Here is an 18,675-nt window from a genome sequence, read left to right on the forward strand (position 1 = left end):
TTAAGTACCAAATTATGTTCTTATTTCAGCCTCATAGCTTAGAGTTAGTATATAATACCCTAAGGTATTTAAAATATGTTACCTGTCTGAGTTTTCAGTATTTAGTGGTTTGTTAGGTGTTTGTTATTGCTATTTGTTTTTACTTTTTTGGAGTTTTCTTTGATAGTTCGGCGAGAAAATGGGAAAATAGTGGATCATTATCAGATGCAGTCTTGAAACTAAAACCACAAAAGTCTTTTAGGAATAAATAAGAGTCCTGTGGGGAAAGAGGGCTTTGCATTAATGTTATTTTAATGAAGATACTAATTTGGGGGGGGGTACTTCAGTGAATATTGATATCATCTTTTAGAGAAGCAATTTGACAACATTTATGAAAAATGTAAGAATATATATCCTTTAATATATAACTCCAGGCTAGGAATTTAACATTAGGAAATAAAAGATGAGCACAAAGATTTTGCACAAAGATGCACATTACATCTTTGTTTTTAAAAGTGAAAAATTGGAAGCAATCTACTAAATATTTTTTGAAGACTATTTTTTGAAGACTATTTAATGACCCAGGGAAAAACTTGCAGTATAATGTAAAGGGATAAAAGCAGGATACAAAGCTGAATACACACAATAATCCTAATCTGAATGTGTATATGTATTTATGTCTGGAAGGATGTAATTTTTAACATTATTTAGACCTTTTCCAATGGCCATGTTTTCATAATCAGAGAAAAACATATGTCTTAAAATGTGAATTGATATCTTGGTTGATTATGGCTGTGTTTCCAGGTAAATATGGGTTTCATTTTTTTCATCCTAGCATAAAGGAATTTAACATTTCAGCTTATTACTTATCACATGTCCCACTGAATGTTAATTCATAAGACCTAGTTCTTGTAAAACAGTTATGAAGACATTTGTACTTATTTTAAGACTTTTTTCCAAATTTCTTTTGTTACCTCACACCATAATGTTTCCAATTCCTTTTCTATCTTGATATTGCCTCTTTAGACCTTTGCTGAGTGAAACCAAGTTATAAAGTGCAGAAAAGGGAATGTAAAATATCATATTCAAAGTATATACTTCAATGAATATCCTCAATCATTCAATTCAGCACTACTATAGTATAGTGGCTAAAAGTACCAGTCCTTTTTCAGTGTAAGGGGAAGGGGCAGGGTTGGGTTTTGGAGCCCACATGTGGTAAGCTGGGCATCCATGTGAGGCAGCAGCCTCACATGGGAAAGCCAAGACAGAGCAGAATGAGGACGGTATGCATGCAGGGGTCATGATAGCAGATTGGTCACAATCTGCATGATGGCAGAGAGACTGAACATGGAATTCTCTTAAAGAAAATGGGAGCCAGGTTTCTCACTGTTGAAGAAGGGGATACCAAATATTAGAAGGGAGAAAGCTGGAAATAACCTTGTGTTTTTGGATTGGAACTGGAGGTACTGATATGAAAGATAGAGAAATAAATATAGATTTCAATAGTACATGCATCTGTGCGCGCGCACACACGCGCACACTCTCTCCCCAGTTCTATCTACTAACATTCCACTGATAATGAGCACAACTAGCACCATATATTTACTTCTTTTTTTTTTTAATTAAAAAACTTTTTTCTTCATATACTAGCTTCTAAATATCACTTTACACTATCAGGAACCTGGACTTCTTGGAGAAATGACAGATTTCAGGTGTAGGGCCTGGAAAATCTTTTTGTGTCAGAAAGAGCATTTTCAAAGACTAATGGAAACATGTCAAAGGACAACAATATCAGACATAAGATAGACAAAACATAATGACTCCTTAGTGGAGGACATTTTTAAACTATAAGTATTATTTAATCTCTAACTATAAATTCAAAGTAAAAATCTATTTAAAATTCTAAAAAAGAAAGCTTACCTTATTTTGCAAGAAACTATAAAAGCAATTCTTGTAAATTTAAAATTAACTGACTTTTTCCCAAAATATATCTGATTATAGGCAACAGGTTCAAGGGTTGGTGTGTTAACACAAAATGCAACTAACATGGGACTTTCAGTTATCATTTCCTTCATATATGGATGGGAGATGACACTCTTGATTCTGAGTATTGCTCCAGTACTTGCTCTGACAGGAATGATTGAAACGGCAGCAATGACTGGATTTGCCAACAAGGATAAGCAAGAACTTAAGCGTGCTGGAAAGGTAAAATAAAGACTGTTGTTACCATCATAACATTTTAAGAGAAAATCAATAAGAGCTCTTATCCTTACAATACATAACTTCCTTTCTTAGGAATCTGTAAAGTGATGTATATGTATTGAAATTCATACAGATCATTTTAGGATGGGGTGTAACTATATCATAGCGATAGGATGCATAATTTAGAGCATGGGCTCTGGAGTCAAATTGGCTGAATTAGAATGCAGATTCTATCACTAACAAATGTGTGATATGAGCAAGTTATAGCAGCCTTTCTGGACTTCAATTTCTTCCTCTATAAAGTAGAAATAAAATAGTATCCACTTACAGATCTTTGTGACTATTACAAAAAATACTTAGTCTCATTAGTATATGCAATAGTATCTGGAAGACAGTAAGCACTCAGTAATGTCAGCCATTATTACTATTACCAAATCATGGGGGGACTTGTTAACACTGTGATTCCCCATTCTCTGTTGAATAATTAAATTTCTTGAACAATTCTGGATATTTTATTTTTCAAAATAAAGAGGAAATATAATAGTTACTAAGTACAAGGCAAGGTACTGATATTGGTAGTGCCTAAAACAAAGCTTTAGAGACAAAGACCATTCTTAAAATGATCAAAATGAACAATGTATTTACTTGGAAAATGCTTTGACATATATAAGTTTCTCAGGATCAAACATATTCATAAAAAAAATCATTGTAGTGGAGATCTGGGTAAACATTAGTAATGTAGTACCATACTATCTAAGAATTGAAAGAGATGTCATTTGGTCCAGCCACTCCCTCAAGGTAGAAATCTCTTATACAGCATCCCTGTTGAGTGTTGGCAGTTGCATCATGTAAATGCCAAGTCTTCTCTTGGCCATCCAGCCCCAGCTCCTCTCATGATATAGTTTCAAAGATCTATATCACACTAGTGAACATGCCTGAAAATAAAAATGATTTTAATATCATTATGGTCTGTATCACAGTGACTGTATCATATTATAAATAGTATGAATATTCACGATAGGGATCCAACCAAGCACAGGACTCATAGAAATCTTGTTTTCATGACCCTTGGACCTTTCCACCTTTCCTGCACTAGATAAGGACCCTTGGAATGTCTGCTTGAGCAGTACAGACTGAACTACTTAGCATATATTTGCCTCAGAGACACTGAATAGTTGTTCAGCACTCCATGTGTGCAAATTATCACAATTTCCAAGTTAATCTGGCCCTAATTAATTATATTTTATTCATCTTAATTTTTACGTCATGAACTTTAGTTTTGTATGTGCCCTTTGATTTTTCCTTTTTGTATTATTAGAGTAACCTCAGACTATACAATCAATAAATCCAATCAACTAGGCAATGTATCCTTTCCCACTAGCTTTTTAATCAGTCACTTTACCAAATACCAAAACTTAGAATATGGGCCAATAAAACATATTGGTCCTTCTTTGGTTGCATGTGTAGATTTGGGAAAATAATCAAATGTTTTATTTTTCAGATTTAAAATGACCATAGTAGTAAAAAATAAATTAATAAAATAAAATGGCCATATTGGTTTAAAAAAAAAAAAAAGACTATTTTCTAAGGTTCTGTAATTTGTCTTTATTGTGAAAAATGATCACAAGACATTTTTGTTCATTTCTTTTTATTTTCAGCATTCTTATCCATTTTCCTTACGTTCTACAAAATGTTACAAATGGAGGTTTCTTTGAGTTCATTTTGAAGTTATGAGAATTTAGAGCAGAATCCAGGTGTCCTGACCATGATCTAAATATCCAGTTCTCTCCTGTAACCCAAGTTCTCCTTCAGATAACCTTGGGTGTCCACCTAGGTCTTCATCTGTCCCACAGTCCACTCTTCGTCTGTTCCACAGTCCAGTCTGGAAACGGAACATGAAAGCAGGAAGTTTCTCTTTCAAGTCAACATGTGTTCTCATGTCCAGGAAGTTATTCTGAGCCAAAACTCTCCTCCATTTTTGATCCCCCTTCATTTTGAAAACTATATAACTATGAATAAGCATTATATTCTAGCTAAATATCTTTTTAAGTTCACAGACATCAAAATGAAAAACTGCTATACAATATCTTATACAGAATTCAAAAGCCACACTCCATGTTACTTTATGGCAGTGTTCCTGATTCCTTTGGTTGCTATTCGCATTTCTGTGCTAGAATAAAATAATTATCTATTTGATTCTCTCTGCTGTCTTCTTCTTGAATTATCTCATAATTCATAGGACAGCTCCTTTGCATAATTACATATGGACATAATGCTCATTAATGTTTGATCCCTCTGCTTATGAAACTAGTTTAAATAGAAATTCAATGAAGACTTAAAGAGGGCTAAATTTAGATCAGTGGACTAAATCTTTTCAAAAGGAATTTTCCTTGAGCTTATTATCCTGATATATTATTTTCCTATCTTATTTTGGGGGAAGAAAAAAAGAAGCTAAGAAAACTCATCAGAAAAACTTATTGACTTAATATACTTAATATGTCCCTGTTGTGACTGTAATTCACAACCAGAAGTTTAACCACTACTAACTTTATTTCTCTTTTTTATTATCTTGTTTTATAAGATAGCAACTGAAGCTGTGGAGAATATACGTACTATAGTGTCATTAACAAGAGAAAAAGCCTTTGAGCAAATGTATGAGGAAACTCTTCAGACTCAGCACAGGTGATTGTAGATTCATACAGACTGTATTAACTGTAGTTTGTTCCTATAAAGGCAGTACTGCTGGGTGCCTCCATGGTTTGTCTGCCAATTCATTTGCTCTGGAATCTTTCCTAATAATGGCATATCATAATTTCTTATATGACTCCACCAAGAGGCAACTAGAAAGAGGAGTTGAGAGCAAGCACATTTAGAATATATGTTTTAGGTCCTCCCACATTGCTATGAACTATAACTAAGTGTGCATATTTTCTTATTTCCATGAAACAAGATTGAGGAAATAACATATTTAAGAAAGAAAATAATATTGCTTAGCCCTTTATATAAATCTCTAAAATAGTTCACATTTTAAAACGAATATATGCGCAACAAATGTGATCAGTTCTTTTAATTTTAAACTAGTCCTCCTTATCACATTTACTTAGTGATACTCTTTGTATTACTTTATCAGAAAGATAGCTTCGTACTCTTTTACACTCATGCTTGAGGTTGGAACCGCCCTTTAATTTCCACTATTTATTCTCTTGGTGCAAGATTAGGGTAGAAAATATTTTTAAACCAAATCTAACTCTTTCATTAGCTATCCTTTCACAACCCTTGTCCATTCATTTGAAAATACATAGAAAAAATGTATATCCCCTAAATGATAACGTCTTGTCTTCTATATTCATTACTCTACATTTAAATAATTTCGCTATGCCTTATGCCCCATTATCTAGTGAATTTTGTGCATTTCAGAAATACCTTGAAGAAAGCACAGATCATTGGAATCTGTTATGCATTCAGCCATGCATTTGTATATTTTGCCTATGCAGCGGGATTTCGATTTGGAACTTATTTAATTCAAGCAGGACGAATGACCCCAGAGGGCATGTTCATGTAAGTTGTGCAAATATGTAAACCCTGTAAATGGGTTATGTACCTAAATTAACCAGAAAGATGTCTAGTTTAGAGTGCATTATCATTTAAACCATATATGTGCAAAAGACGTGTTGGGGAAATTAAAAAATTTTTTTTGTTATTTAATATCTATTGATATAAGTGCAGTCAAGCTGGTAAAATACTGATATAACACAGGTACTGAGTTAAACTCTCAAATGAATTGCTTCCTACTTCAGTTTACTAGATGTGGCAATGTAAGGTAAAATATGCTTCTTGTTATCCATTATCTCCCAAGGTGGAGATGGCTTTATCAAGTATGACTGTAAATCAGTGAGGTAAGTTCCTTGCTAAGCAAATACTCCAGAAGAAACACATATAAATGAGTATTTCTTTTCAGAAAAGTCACATTGAGAATCGATCATGGCATCCCAATGAGGCTGCCTCTTCCCAAAGGAGTTGTTGGTGCTTCTATTTGGAACTCTGTTCACATAATTTTGAATTTCTTTACTTCATGGGAACACCTAAATTCAATTTATGAATTTAGAAAACTTAATTTTGAGTGTTAATTCTGAGCTTCTTAAGTCTCCCTAAAATGTCAGAATGTTACTAACCTCTATCATAAATGTCACTGCTAAACATTTAGAGCTAGAGAAATCCATACAATATTTGACTCCAAAAAGCAATGTTATGTTTTTTTGTTTTTTGTTTTTTTTAAGAAGCCCACCGAAACACACATATCAAAGCAAGGATCAGCCTCTTCAAAATAATGACTTAGGAGATTACACCTGTTTCAAGGATGCTGACATTTGGCAAAACCTATCGAGAACTCCTCTTTGGGATTTACCTCTCAAAACTGATACATTCTTTTGAATATCCTCATTGGTGGCACATACTTGTACTTTGAATATATGTTAATTTGAGGAAATGACCAAAAGTTATTTGAAGGCAAATAATTTCAGAATAACTTGGAATAATTTTCAGTTCCTCTTCATGTGATTGTTTGTTTGTTTATCTATCAAACATTAACTGAGTTCCCAGGAAGTTTCTTTGCTAGGCACTCAGAAGGAAAGCATCCACAGTTCACCAGCCTAGTATTTTTTAATCTATGAGACCACTTAGAGGTTTCATGAAACATATTTTCTTATGAAATGTAACATCTGTATTTAAAACATCAACAGAAATTTTAGGCTCCCTGTTCTACCATGTTTTCCTACCCTCTAAAACAGTGTGCAAAATATTGTCTGTGTGAACATATAAACCACAATTATGACATTTAGCCTTGAGCTTCATTCTGATTACACAGACTAGTTTACAGAGATAAATTAACAGGAAACAAAATATAGAATCACCTAAATTAATTTATTCAGCTCACCAGCCTGCATTAAATTAGCAAGTTGTTTCCTTGGTTCTTATGAAATGCAGGCAATCACAAGCTTAAAAGTTGATTGTATTCCAAAAGTTTGTTTGCAAGTCAATTGTTTGAAGCTCAGAACATGTCTTCCTTATGTTGCTCTAAACTTTCTGTAGCCGTCTCTAAATCCCCAGGGTCCGATTCCTTCATACAACTGTTCCTTGGTTTTAGTAGAGAGCAAGCCAATTAAATATACTTATACTAATGTGGGATGTCTGATGATTTTATCAATTCTCACAGAAGAATTTTCATTCATAAAAGCAATTATAATCCTAATTAATTTCTAATGGATTTACTTGAAGATGGTGTAACAGAGCAATCAAGCAAGAACCACCTCATCTTCCCATCACCAAACTCACTAGGCTACCACTGATCCACCATGCCTGCCATCTCTGTGGAAGAACTAAGGTCCTTGTCTACAATCATCTCTTCACATCAGTTTCTGTCACTATCATTTCTTTGCTTTATAATCACCTGCCCTAAGAAAAAAAAAGAAATCTCTCCCATGACCTTAAGTCCCCTTCTGCCTACTTTCAATATCTCTGCTCTCCTTTGCAGCAAAATAAATTCTAGAGCTGCCTATTCTTGTTATCTTTACCTTTTCATCCCCAACCTCTACTAAACTCATTTCAGTCAAACCTTGATTCCCACCATTCCACTAGAAAGATTCATTATCATGGTCACCACTGACCTCCATCTTGCCCACCCTAGAGCCATCCAGAGTTTGGTTTTCCCATCTCACTTAACTTGACCTCTCAGCAGCATCTTCTTTTTTACCTCCTTGCCTGTCTTGACTGGACCATTGCAACCACCTGCTCACTGATATCCCTGTGCTCACTCTCTTGCTTCCCTATAATCCAGTCTTCACACAGTAGCTAGACTGATCTATTAAAACACAAATCCAATTCCATCAATTTACCGAAATATTGTAATGAATTCCCATTGAAAGTTGAATAAAATCAAATTCCTTACTCTGACCTGAAAGCATTACACATTTGGGCCTCTGCCTTTCTTTCAAACCTCATCCACCACTGTCTTTTGTGTGTGTGTGTGTGATCTACACATCAGCCCCCTACTTGCATTTTTGTCCTGGTAACTCCCATCTCAGTGTTTTTGCACTTGTTCTTTCCTCTGTCTGGAATACTCATTCCTCAGTTCTTTTCTGGACTGCCTCTTTCTCACCATGCAAGCCTCTGCTCCTAAGTCCACTCCTCAGAGGGATTTTTGCTGATAGCTCAAAGTAGTCCTCTTAGTCCTTCTCCTCATCACTCTCTATCCCATTACCATGTTTTATTTTGTGTATAGCACTTACCACTATATGAAATTATCTTTTTTGTTTCCATATTTATTGACTGTAAGCTCAGTCAGGGCAGAGTTTAGCCTATTTTGGTCACCCAAAACAGAGCCTAGAGCGAGACACAAGAGCTTGTCACATCATAGGCACACAATAAATATTCATTGAGTAAATGACTGAACTAAAAATAAAAGGAGAAATTTAGAGTGGTGCATAAATAGGCAGTCCAGTCATTCCTGGAAATGTGTTTCCAGATTCAGCTTTTCCACATCGCTCCTGTTTTTTACAGATTCTTCTCTTTTTCTTCCTTTCTACATCCATAAGTCTCCTACCCAATACTTTGGCAGAAGACTGGGTGTAAGTCAAAGCAGCCATTTATATAAAAGTAGGATGCTTGTCATTGGGAGTCTACTCCCCCATACTGAGATTTGTTTAGATTAAAACTAAGCAAAGAATTTTCTTAGTTAAAGAATGATACAACCTCAAAATCATGCAATCACTATCATGCCTGCAAATGACATTAGGCAGGACATTTCTTGAATGGGGCCTCTCAAGACCATTCTGTTTCATATGATAATCACCATAACCACAAACCTGATTGAGTCCTTAGTATTAAGGATTTGTAATACATTATCTGCTTAATCTTCTCAACTACCCTGTGAAATATTATGATTCCCATTTTACAGATGGGGAAAATTAAGACTCAAGGAGGTTACCTAACTTGCCCAAAGTCATTTAATCAGCAAGTGGCAGAGCACATATTCAAGTTCATGACTCAAGATGCTAGGGGCTTTACTTAGTAGACATTTATTATTGTTAATTATTAATTATTATTTTTTAAAAAATATTTATTTGGCTGTGCCGGCTCTTAGTTGCAACATGCAGGATCTATTTCCCTGACCAGGGATCAAACCCAGGCCCCCTGCATTGGGAGTGAGGAGTCTTAGCCACTAGACCACCAGGGATGTCCCTCATTATTATTATTATTACCAATTCTGTGACAAACTTTCATAGAATCTTTCTATAAAATTATTATTTTTTTAATTCTTGTGTAGTTTTCTGAACATTTAAATATCAGAGCTGGGCTGATTCTTAACATAAATGGAACAAGTAACTTGCTTAGTGTTATTTTATGACCCTAAAATATAGGAGAATCAAAAAGCTCCCATACAAAAATTCTCCTTCTACTGGCCTACCACACTTCCTGAATATTTTTTCATTCAATTCATTAAAAAGGGTCATTTCTGGAGACAAAAGCATTTTGGCTGTCAGAGCATATGTGGGACTATTAACATGAAAACAATGATTAATGAACAGTATCACACTGGTATTTCCCAGTGCCCTGAGGTAAGGAAGAAACAAGGAGCTATCTGAGCTAGAACCACTAGCATCACTTTTGATTTGAGTTTCATTCAACCAGACTACAGACAAAGTAAAGATACCCATACTTTTATAGTATGGACAAAGGAGAGAGGCTCTGGGAAACATGGGTATGGGGCTGTGCAAAATGTGAACAGATGAGATTTGTCTTCAATGTAAATTCTTCAGCTTTCTTAGAGACCCAAAGTAATCCCTGACTACCATGAATGTGTCGCAAGTGTCCCATTAGACACACTAAATTTTACGGCCTAGAGGACTCTGTGCCTTCCAGAATCTAACGTGACAAACAGCTTTCTATCTAATCAGCTAACTGAATGGAAGATTTTACAAAGAAAACTCCCTCCTACTGGAACCCTCTTTAGGTAAAGAGAACTTTGTGCTGTTCTCTAAATCAATGGTTTCCCAACCTATCAGTCGAGGAGCTGGTTAAAAATGCAGATTTATGGTGCTCACCCCACAGATCTAACCCAGAGATTTGTAGATCTGGTGTAGGGCCAGGAACCTATGTATTACCAAACATCCCAGATTATTCTGAGGCAAAAAATCTGAAGATCACTCTTTAAGAAATATGAGCATAACGACTGAATCCCAGGCTGCTCTCCATAGCTACTTAAAACCTTACGGTTTTCTTCTGGCCATTACCAGAAACTTCCCTAGAATTATATAAAAATTGGGGAAGTCATATTTTAGTTTATTGTGTAAAATAAAGATGTTTTATTTCGCTCTATAAAATGTGAATATATTTTCATGATTTATAGCTACCAGGATGGTTAACCTGTCTCTCTTTCAGAAATGATAGTATGCCTTATACAAGGAGATGCACAAAGAGAGTTTTAACAGCAGAATCCCTTGATGTGCTCATAATATTACTTTACCAGTAAGGCTACTATCAACCTTAGCTTTTTCTTCTAAAAAAATAGGCAACATGGATTTCTTATGGTAGAAGCTGTCTCCATCCATCTCTATTATTGTAGAGTTTCTCTGAAATGAGCATTTTTTTAAAGGTGATAACATTTTCACTCTGCTGCCTTGCAGCCATAGGCATTTAGAAAATCTCTTGCTTGGGTTCTCATACACATATGTGTAGTAAGACTCTCCCTTTCTGCCTCTTTGGATTTACTTCACTATAAATGTACAGACTTTGAGAAATGCAACATAAGTTTATTTTCTCCTGTCTGAATTTTAGTGCCTTTAGTTTTGCAATATAGTCCAGAAACCATTAGTGCCCAGCAGAGGTTTCTGTAACTCTCCATACTCCCACTTCAGAACTTTCCTCTCTGTTTCTTACTTCTTTGCTATGCATATTAGCAGGAAGCTAAGAAGAGCAGATAGGTAAGAAAGAATCAAGGCATGACAGGCTTCAGTACAGTAATAATAAAAGCCACAGCTTTGAAAACTGCCTGACAAGCAGAGCCAAGCAGCTTGTTGTGGCCTACTCCTCCAAAAATCCAAACGCAGTCCTTGACAGGAAATCATATTGGACTTTGAATATTCAACGTGATTGTTGGCCAGAAGAATAATAGGTGGGTTTCCAATGAATATTAATAGTTGCTTAACAGCTTGAAATAAAAAGGGATAGAAAGCAAGCTAGGTCTCCACCATTATCTTTGCTGTGGTAAGCCAGGCAGCCATGGAACTATGTTAGCATTATAATCAGGAAAGTAACCTTAGTTAGCCAAAACGAGGAAAACAGGAAAGTCTTCTTTCAGTGTTCACTGCCACAGCCACTCAACTTCCAGGTTCTTCTCAGAGATTATCCAGAAGAGAGAAGGACAAGATAAGGAGGCTAGATAGAGGGATCAACCATTGAAGGGATCTAAAGGAGACAAATCAAGGGAGATTTGATATCTAGGGTCCTCTGAAGATTCTAAAATGGGAAATAAGTGATAACAAACCCCAACATGCAGGGAGAGACAGTTCAGGTCAGCCTTCCACTAGAAGGAGCACTGTGTAAGGGAAAACAAAGTAAACAAGGAGGTTCAAGTTCCAGTCCTACAGTTTCATAGCTATGTGATTCTGGGCAGATTTCTCTGAGTTAAGAGTCTCCTTATTTATTAAAAAGTGTTAATTGCTTCTGCTTTACTCCTAGGTGATCAAATGGAATCATGTATAGAAAACATTCTATAAGACCCAAAATACCAAATGAATATAAGTTGCATATTTTCTTCTCTCCCTTCTATTGAGAAAGGGATTTAGGCTGAAAAGAAAAGGATCTTTGTATTGTCATATGGATGTTAGGGGAAAAGAGTATGAGTATGGGAATAATTGTAATAGCCACCTCTGTGAAGAAAGATACTATATCTATCAAATCAAAAAAAAAAAAAAAGAAAAGAAAGAAACTGAATGGGGACTTCAGAAGTTGTGGTTTGACCTGCTGTGCTAATCTACATCCATAGAAATGTGAGAGCTTATTTTCCAGCAGAACGTGTCCTGTTAATTTTCAGGTCTATGAGAAGAATAACAATAACTTATACACTTAATAAGCACTATACTAAACACTTTATGTTATTAATGTATTTAATTCTCACAACAACCCCGTAAGATGTAGATAGCCTTGTTATCTCCAATTGTCAGTAAGGAAGCAGAAGCACAAAGAACATGCACAGGGTCACAGAGCTAGTAAACAAATGGTGGAGTTTAGATGTAGTCCCAGTGGTCTGGCTTCAGAGTCCAGTCTCTGAACCCCCCAGTATACTTCCTCTTAGAGTAAGTCTCAAGGTATACAAACTGGATATGGGAGCAGGGTTAAGGGGAGACAAATAGACCTGAACCAGTAGCTATGCTCGGTATTTCTATTTGGATCAATTGTATTAAAATCAGGATTGTTCATTTCTATGCTTCTTTATGTTGTTCCTAGCCAAAAGATCTTTTAAAAATTCTAATTCTATATCAACAGTAATGATAAACAAGGGGATTTCCCCATTGCTTGGAAATAGTTGAAAGGATCATTGCAGCGAGGTTGCAGTGACAATGGCCCCATGAACCCATGGAGAATCCATAAAACTAGGAAAGAAGAAGCCCCTCACGTGAAAACCTTCTCCAGACCTCTTCCTACTCAATATTCTTTTTCCTCAACCCCAGCCAATCCAGAGGTTTTTGCTATAAATTCAGTAAAGCAGTAAAAATTCAGTGTAAATCCATATAAAGATAAACTGTACATAAGATTTCTTCTTCCATGGACAATTTAAACTTAAGAAAGTTATGAAAGTTAAATTTTAGGGTTTTTAATTCCTACTTTACATATTTATGGTTCAAGAATTATTTCAACATGAAAATCATTTCTAAACTGTGGAATGTTTCTTGTAATCTTATCTAGGCATGAAGGGGCTGTATAAGCATTTATCATAGATTAATATTTTGACAAATGTGTTATTAGTGATTTTAAAACATTCATCATTATAACAAATTATTCCTCTTTATATACCCTAAATGGGTGAAATTCCCAAGACCAACATTGACATGGGAAGTCAACCTGAACATTTCTCTGCAGTAAGCTCTTGGTTCAGTTGCCTCCAGGAGCTTGGACCAATTTGAAGGATCTGGTTTAACTCTCTCATGGAGGTAGAGCACTAGTTATTGTGCAATAAATACTTTTTAAGTGGAAGTGAATTGCAACTTAGTTCACTCTAGCTAATTAGGCCAGACTAGGTTAGGACAGATTCTTTAACAGACTAGCTTTGGCCTCTTTATACGGAACCCACCTGGGGAAAAAGTATAAAAGAGATTAATGTCTCTGACTCAACCCCCAGATAGTCCCATCACCACGAAGTTAGGTTCCTCAGTATAATACTCATTAACATCAACCCCCATCCCACTTAGCCTCCCCTCAACATATATACAGTAAAGACAGCATCAGGGCTTTTAGCTGGTTGTCTCTCTTCTCTACTAAAACTTTTCCTCTTGCTTTATTGCGCATCCCTTGGATCATTTACCTCTCACAGACACAAGTTCTCCCTTCTACCCTTCTCAGAAATTTCATTTTCTGGGAGACCTAACAAAGACATTAGCCTCTGTACATTTATGCCAAATGATTAAATTGACTTTTAGTGATAGAAATTTTAGGACAGGTAGATATTTTGGTACATCTCAAATTAGAGGAAAATGGTATTTTCTTAGTTGTTCTGAGAAACCTCCATTGCTATGGGAGTAGAATCCAGGTCTCCTGACTCATGACCCAATTATCTTCTCATCTTATCTGCTGACTCTTGCATCAGACTGAGGCTGAAGTCTGATTCAGCCTGGGTTTTTTTTCCTTGCATTAAAAAAAAAAAACCCTCTGATGTGTTACCTAAATTCAATAATCACGTTGATGTTTATAGCTGAGTATTAAGTATTTTGAATGGCATTTTGAACTCTAAATAATTTCAGTAAATATTAGTACTAAAAATGCCTTGACCTCCTGCACTGTTGGTGGGAATATAAGTTGGTATAGCCACTATGGAAAACAGCTTGGAGGTTCCTTAAAAAACTAAAAATGTAACTACCATATGACCCAGCAATCCCACTACTGGGCATATACCTGAAGCAAACCACAATCCAAAAAGAAACATGTACCATAATATTCATTGCAGCACTGTTTACAATAGCCAGGACGTGGAAGCAGCCTAAATGCCCATCAACAGATGAATGGATAAAGAAGATGTGGCACATATATACAGTGGAATATTACTCAGCCATAAAAAAGAATGAAATTTAGTTATTTGTAATGAGGTAGATAGAACTAGAGTCTGTCATACAGAGCAAAGTAAGTCAGAAAGAGAAAAACAAATACCATATGCTAACTCATATATATGGAATCTAAAAAAAAAAAAAGGTACTGATGAACAGTGACAGGGCAAGAATAAAGATGCAGAAGTAGAGAACAGACTTGAGGACACAAGGTTGGGGGTGGGGTGGGGTCAATGGGGAAGCTGGGACGAAGTGTGAGAGTAGTTTTGACATATATACACCACCAAATGTAAAATAGATAGCTCGTGGGAAGTTCCTGCATAACATAAGGAGACAAACTTGGTGATGGGTGATGACTTAGAGGGCCAGGATAGGGAGGGTGGGAGGGAGCTGTGGGAGGGTGGGGATGTGTGTATAAATGCAGCTGATTCACTTTGGTGTACCTCAAAACTTGGCACAGCAGTGTAAAGCAATTATATTCCAATAAAGAGCAATATATATATATATATGTATATCTGTATCACTATGCTGTACAGCAGTAATTAACAACATTGTAAATTAACTATACTTCAATAAAAGACATTAAAAAAATGCCTTGACATCATAGAACTAATGGCTACAAAATTTTAGTAGTAAACTAGTTGTTAATGTATTTTATACTGTGTTTGATCTTTGTAAAGACAACAGGATTCAAGATCTGAGGTCTATGTCACTGAAGAGATTGCATCAAAACCCACCCCTTGGTAGATCCCAGCTCTGGAGAAACTCACAGGAAGACCAGCATGTTTACCTTGCTGTGATCTAGCACAGCAAACAAACAACTGGTTTCTGTGATGTCCTTTTACTGCCTAATGTTTAAATATTGACAGTGAAACTTGTCCACTCTTAGCTGAATTATACCTTTAGTTCTGGCATTGAGATGCATTATTTTTCATTCTAGTAATGTGTATTCATGGCTAAAATGAAAAAAAGAAAATGAGAGGAAAATATTTAACCATGGCCACATGATATGCCACATTTCTGTGAATATTCTGTGTGCTTTCAAACATCATTTGCATACTTACCATTTTATAATTAACATATTTTAAAACTGAGATCATAATATATAACAGACCAAAGATCAAAGCTCTTCGTCCAGTCTGGCTAAGGTATATTTTAGTCAGATATTGTTTTGAGGACCTTAACAAAGTACAATTGCCATGCTTTGCTCTCTTTAAACCATGTAGCACTTCAGGCAGATAACCAATCATCTGACATCAATTATCTGTTCTAACTGCATTATATGCAAATAAAGAAAAAAAAACATTCATATCTACTGTGTAAATTCAGATCTCACTACTAGAGACTCATTCTTCCTATTGTTAGTTGAAATCTCTGTCAAATCTCCAAGCAAATGAGCCTTATAGCAAGGAGGCTAAGAAGTTTGTTTTTTGTTTTTTTTTCCCTTAATCTTTTTTTTTCTTTTGGGGGGGGGTACACCAAGTTCAATCATCTGTTTTTATACACATATCCCCATATTCCCTCCCTCAACTCCCCCCCCACCCTCCCTCGAGTCCCCCCCACCCTCCCCGTCCCAGTCCTCTAAGGCATCTTCCATCCTCGAGTTGGACTCCCTTTGTTATACAACAACTTCCCACTGGCTATCTATTTAACAGTTGGTACTATATATATGTCTGTGCTACTCTCTCGCTTCGTCTCAGCTTCCCCTTCACCCCCTGCCCCCCCCCAAACCTCGAGTTCTCCAGTCCATTTTCTGCATCTGCGTCCTTGTTCTTGTCACTGAGTTCATCAGTACCATTTTTAGATTCCATATATGTGAGTTAGCATACAATATTTGTCTTTCTCTTTCTGACTTACTTCACTCTGTATGACAGATTCTAGGTCTATCCACCTCATTACATATAGCTCCATCTCATCCCTTTTTATAGCTGAGTAATATTCCATTGTATATATATGCCACATCTTCTTGATCCATTCATTTGTTGATGGGCATTTCGGTTGCTTCCATGTCCTGGCTATTGTAAATAGTGCTGCAATAAACATTATGGTACATGTTTCTTTTGGGATTATGGTTTTCTTTGGGTATATGCCCAGAAGTGGGATTACTGGCTCATATGGTTGTTCTATTTGTAGTTTTTTAAGGAACCTCCAAATTTTGGACTGTTTTCCACAGTGGCTGTACCAACTTACATTCCCACCAACAGTGCAGGAGAGTTCCCTTTTCTCCACACCCTCTCCAACATTTGTTGTTTCCAGATTTTGTGATGATGGCCATTCTGATCGGTGTGAGGTGATACCTCATTGTGGCTTTGACTTGCATTTCTCTGATGATGAGTGATGTTGAGCATCTTTTCATGTGTTTGTTGGCCATCTGTATGTCTTCTTTGGAGAAATGTCTATTTAGGTCTTCCACCCATTTGTGGATTGGGTTATTTGCTTTTTTGGTATGAAGCTGCATGAGCTGCTTGTATATTTGGGAGGTTAATCCTTTGTCCGTTGTTTCATAGGCAACTAAGAAGTTTTATATTCACTAATTAGGGCCTTTGATCTGTCTTTCTAATTAGAAGAGAAATTTTTAAGATCACCTGACCTCCAAAGGTTATTTTGGTGTACCGGGCAAGAGATGATCATTATGTAGTAGAAAATTACAAAAGAATTCTCATTGTTGGGCCTTCAGCGTTACTGGTGTTGTCTGGGCCAAAAGGTTATATTCCAGTGCCTGATTTTTCCTTCACTTCTGCAGCTCTTGTTTGAAAACAGACCTAACTGAGATTCAAATGCTTTATCTTTTGATAGGGTTTTTACTGCAATTGCATATGGAGCTATGGCCATTGGAGAAACACTTGTTTTGGCACCTGAATATTCGAGAGCCAGATCCGGGGCTGCATATCTGTTTGCTTTGTTGGGAAAGAAACCAACTATAGACAGCTATGGTCAAGAAGGGAAAAAACCAGTAAGCACAACTATGATTTTAAATGTCCACTTATTCTTAATTGTCCATATGCATGCTCTCTAAATAGAGACTTAAGTGAAGGCATTATTTGATAACTGCCAAAGAGAGTGCTATAAAGAATTAAAAGCTTATATAAATAATTGTTATGGCTACAAAGGGAGAAAGGGGGTCTTGTCTTGATCAAATTTTCACCTCTTTACTAAAATGTACAGATTTTATATTTAAAAATATGTGCTTCTAGTTTATTTATTTGCCTGATGCCATGAGAATGTTCTTGAACAAAGGACTGATTTATATATTTGATTTTATTTAGACTGCAAAAGTTTTAGTCTTAGATAAAGATTTGCATTAGGATTTATTAATTTTTTTTCTCTGATAACATATGCAAAGTAAATAGTGCCCTGCTACTTCAGACACCATTTTTCATGGGAAATATATCTGCAAACAGAAGAGAGAAAAAGGGAATGATATTTATTAAATTATTAAATATTAAAATACACGCACATATTTAGTCACAAACTCTAAAAGATTGTGAATATTAAAAGGGAAGTAATAGGGAGATCATATAATTTCAAAATAAGCCTCTCAATAGTAGTCTTATACATTAAATATATATTCAATTCTTCTAAAAGTTTTAAATTTAAAAGAATAGCTGTAAGATATATACTTAAAAGAAAATTTTCATTTAAAAGTATTCCCCTCTAGAATTTTAACAGTAGATTTACACATATGATAGCTTAAAATAGCTCATTATCACTAGAACTTCATAATTATTAAAAGAAATGCTGGTTGTTAGAAATAAAAAGATCATGAAATTTTCAAAATAGAATACTCTAAGATACATCATTGTCAGAATAAGATTTTACAGTTGTCTTTTGGAAAGCAAAGTATGTAGGAAACTTTTTTATAATCTTAGGATTTAGATATATAATAATATTACTACTCATTTCTGTCTAAACATTTACCATAGAGGGATTGAGCATCTCACTGATAAATGTCCTTATAGAACTGTATACAAGGCATAGAATGTGGAAATGTTCCTTATTAAGACTATAAAATTAAATTATTTAATCTTTATTTTATTAATATACAAATACTTCCAAATATTACTCCCTATTCTTTAAAAAACCAAAGTCTGGCAAAACAAAGTTGGCAAATATTGATAATTATTGAAGCTGGGAGATAGACATATAGCAGTGCATTACATATTATTCTACTTTTATATAT

General features: G+C 35.4%; 1 protein-coding gene across 1 annotated transcript in view; it reads left to right on the forward strand.

Annotated features, from left to right (window-relative positions):
• The window catches only part of ABCB5 (ATP binding cassette subfamily B member 5), a 125,683-nt gene that overhangs the window by 95,553 nt on the left and 11,455 nt on the right, over window positions 1-18,675 (forward strand). The window contains 4 exon segments of the mRNA XM_057732579.1: window positions 1,981-2,184; window positions 4,763-4,863; window positions 5,599-5,739; window positions 17,292-17,448. Coding sequence (XP_057588562.1) covers window positions 1,981-2,184; window positions 4,763-4,863; window positions 5,599-5,739; window positions 17,292-17,448 — 603 coding nt within the window.

The sequence above is a fragment of the Hippopotamus amphibius genome, chromosome 4 (assembly GCF_030028045.1).
Source record: "Hippopotamus amphibius kiboko isolate mHipAmp2 chromosome 4, mHipAmp2.hap2, whole genome shotgun sequence".
NCBI lineage: Eukaryota > Metazoa > Chordata > Mammalia > Artiodactyla > Hippopotamidae > Hippopotamus > Hippopotamus amphibius.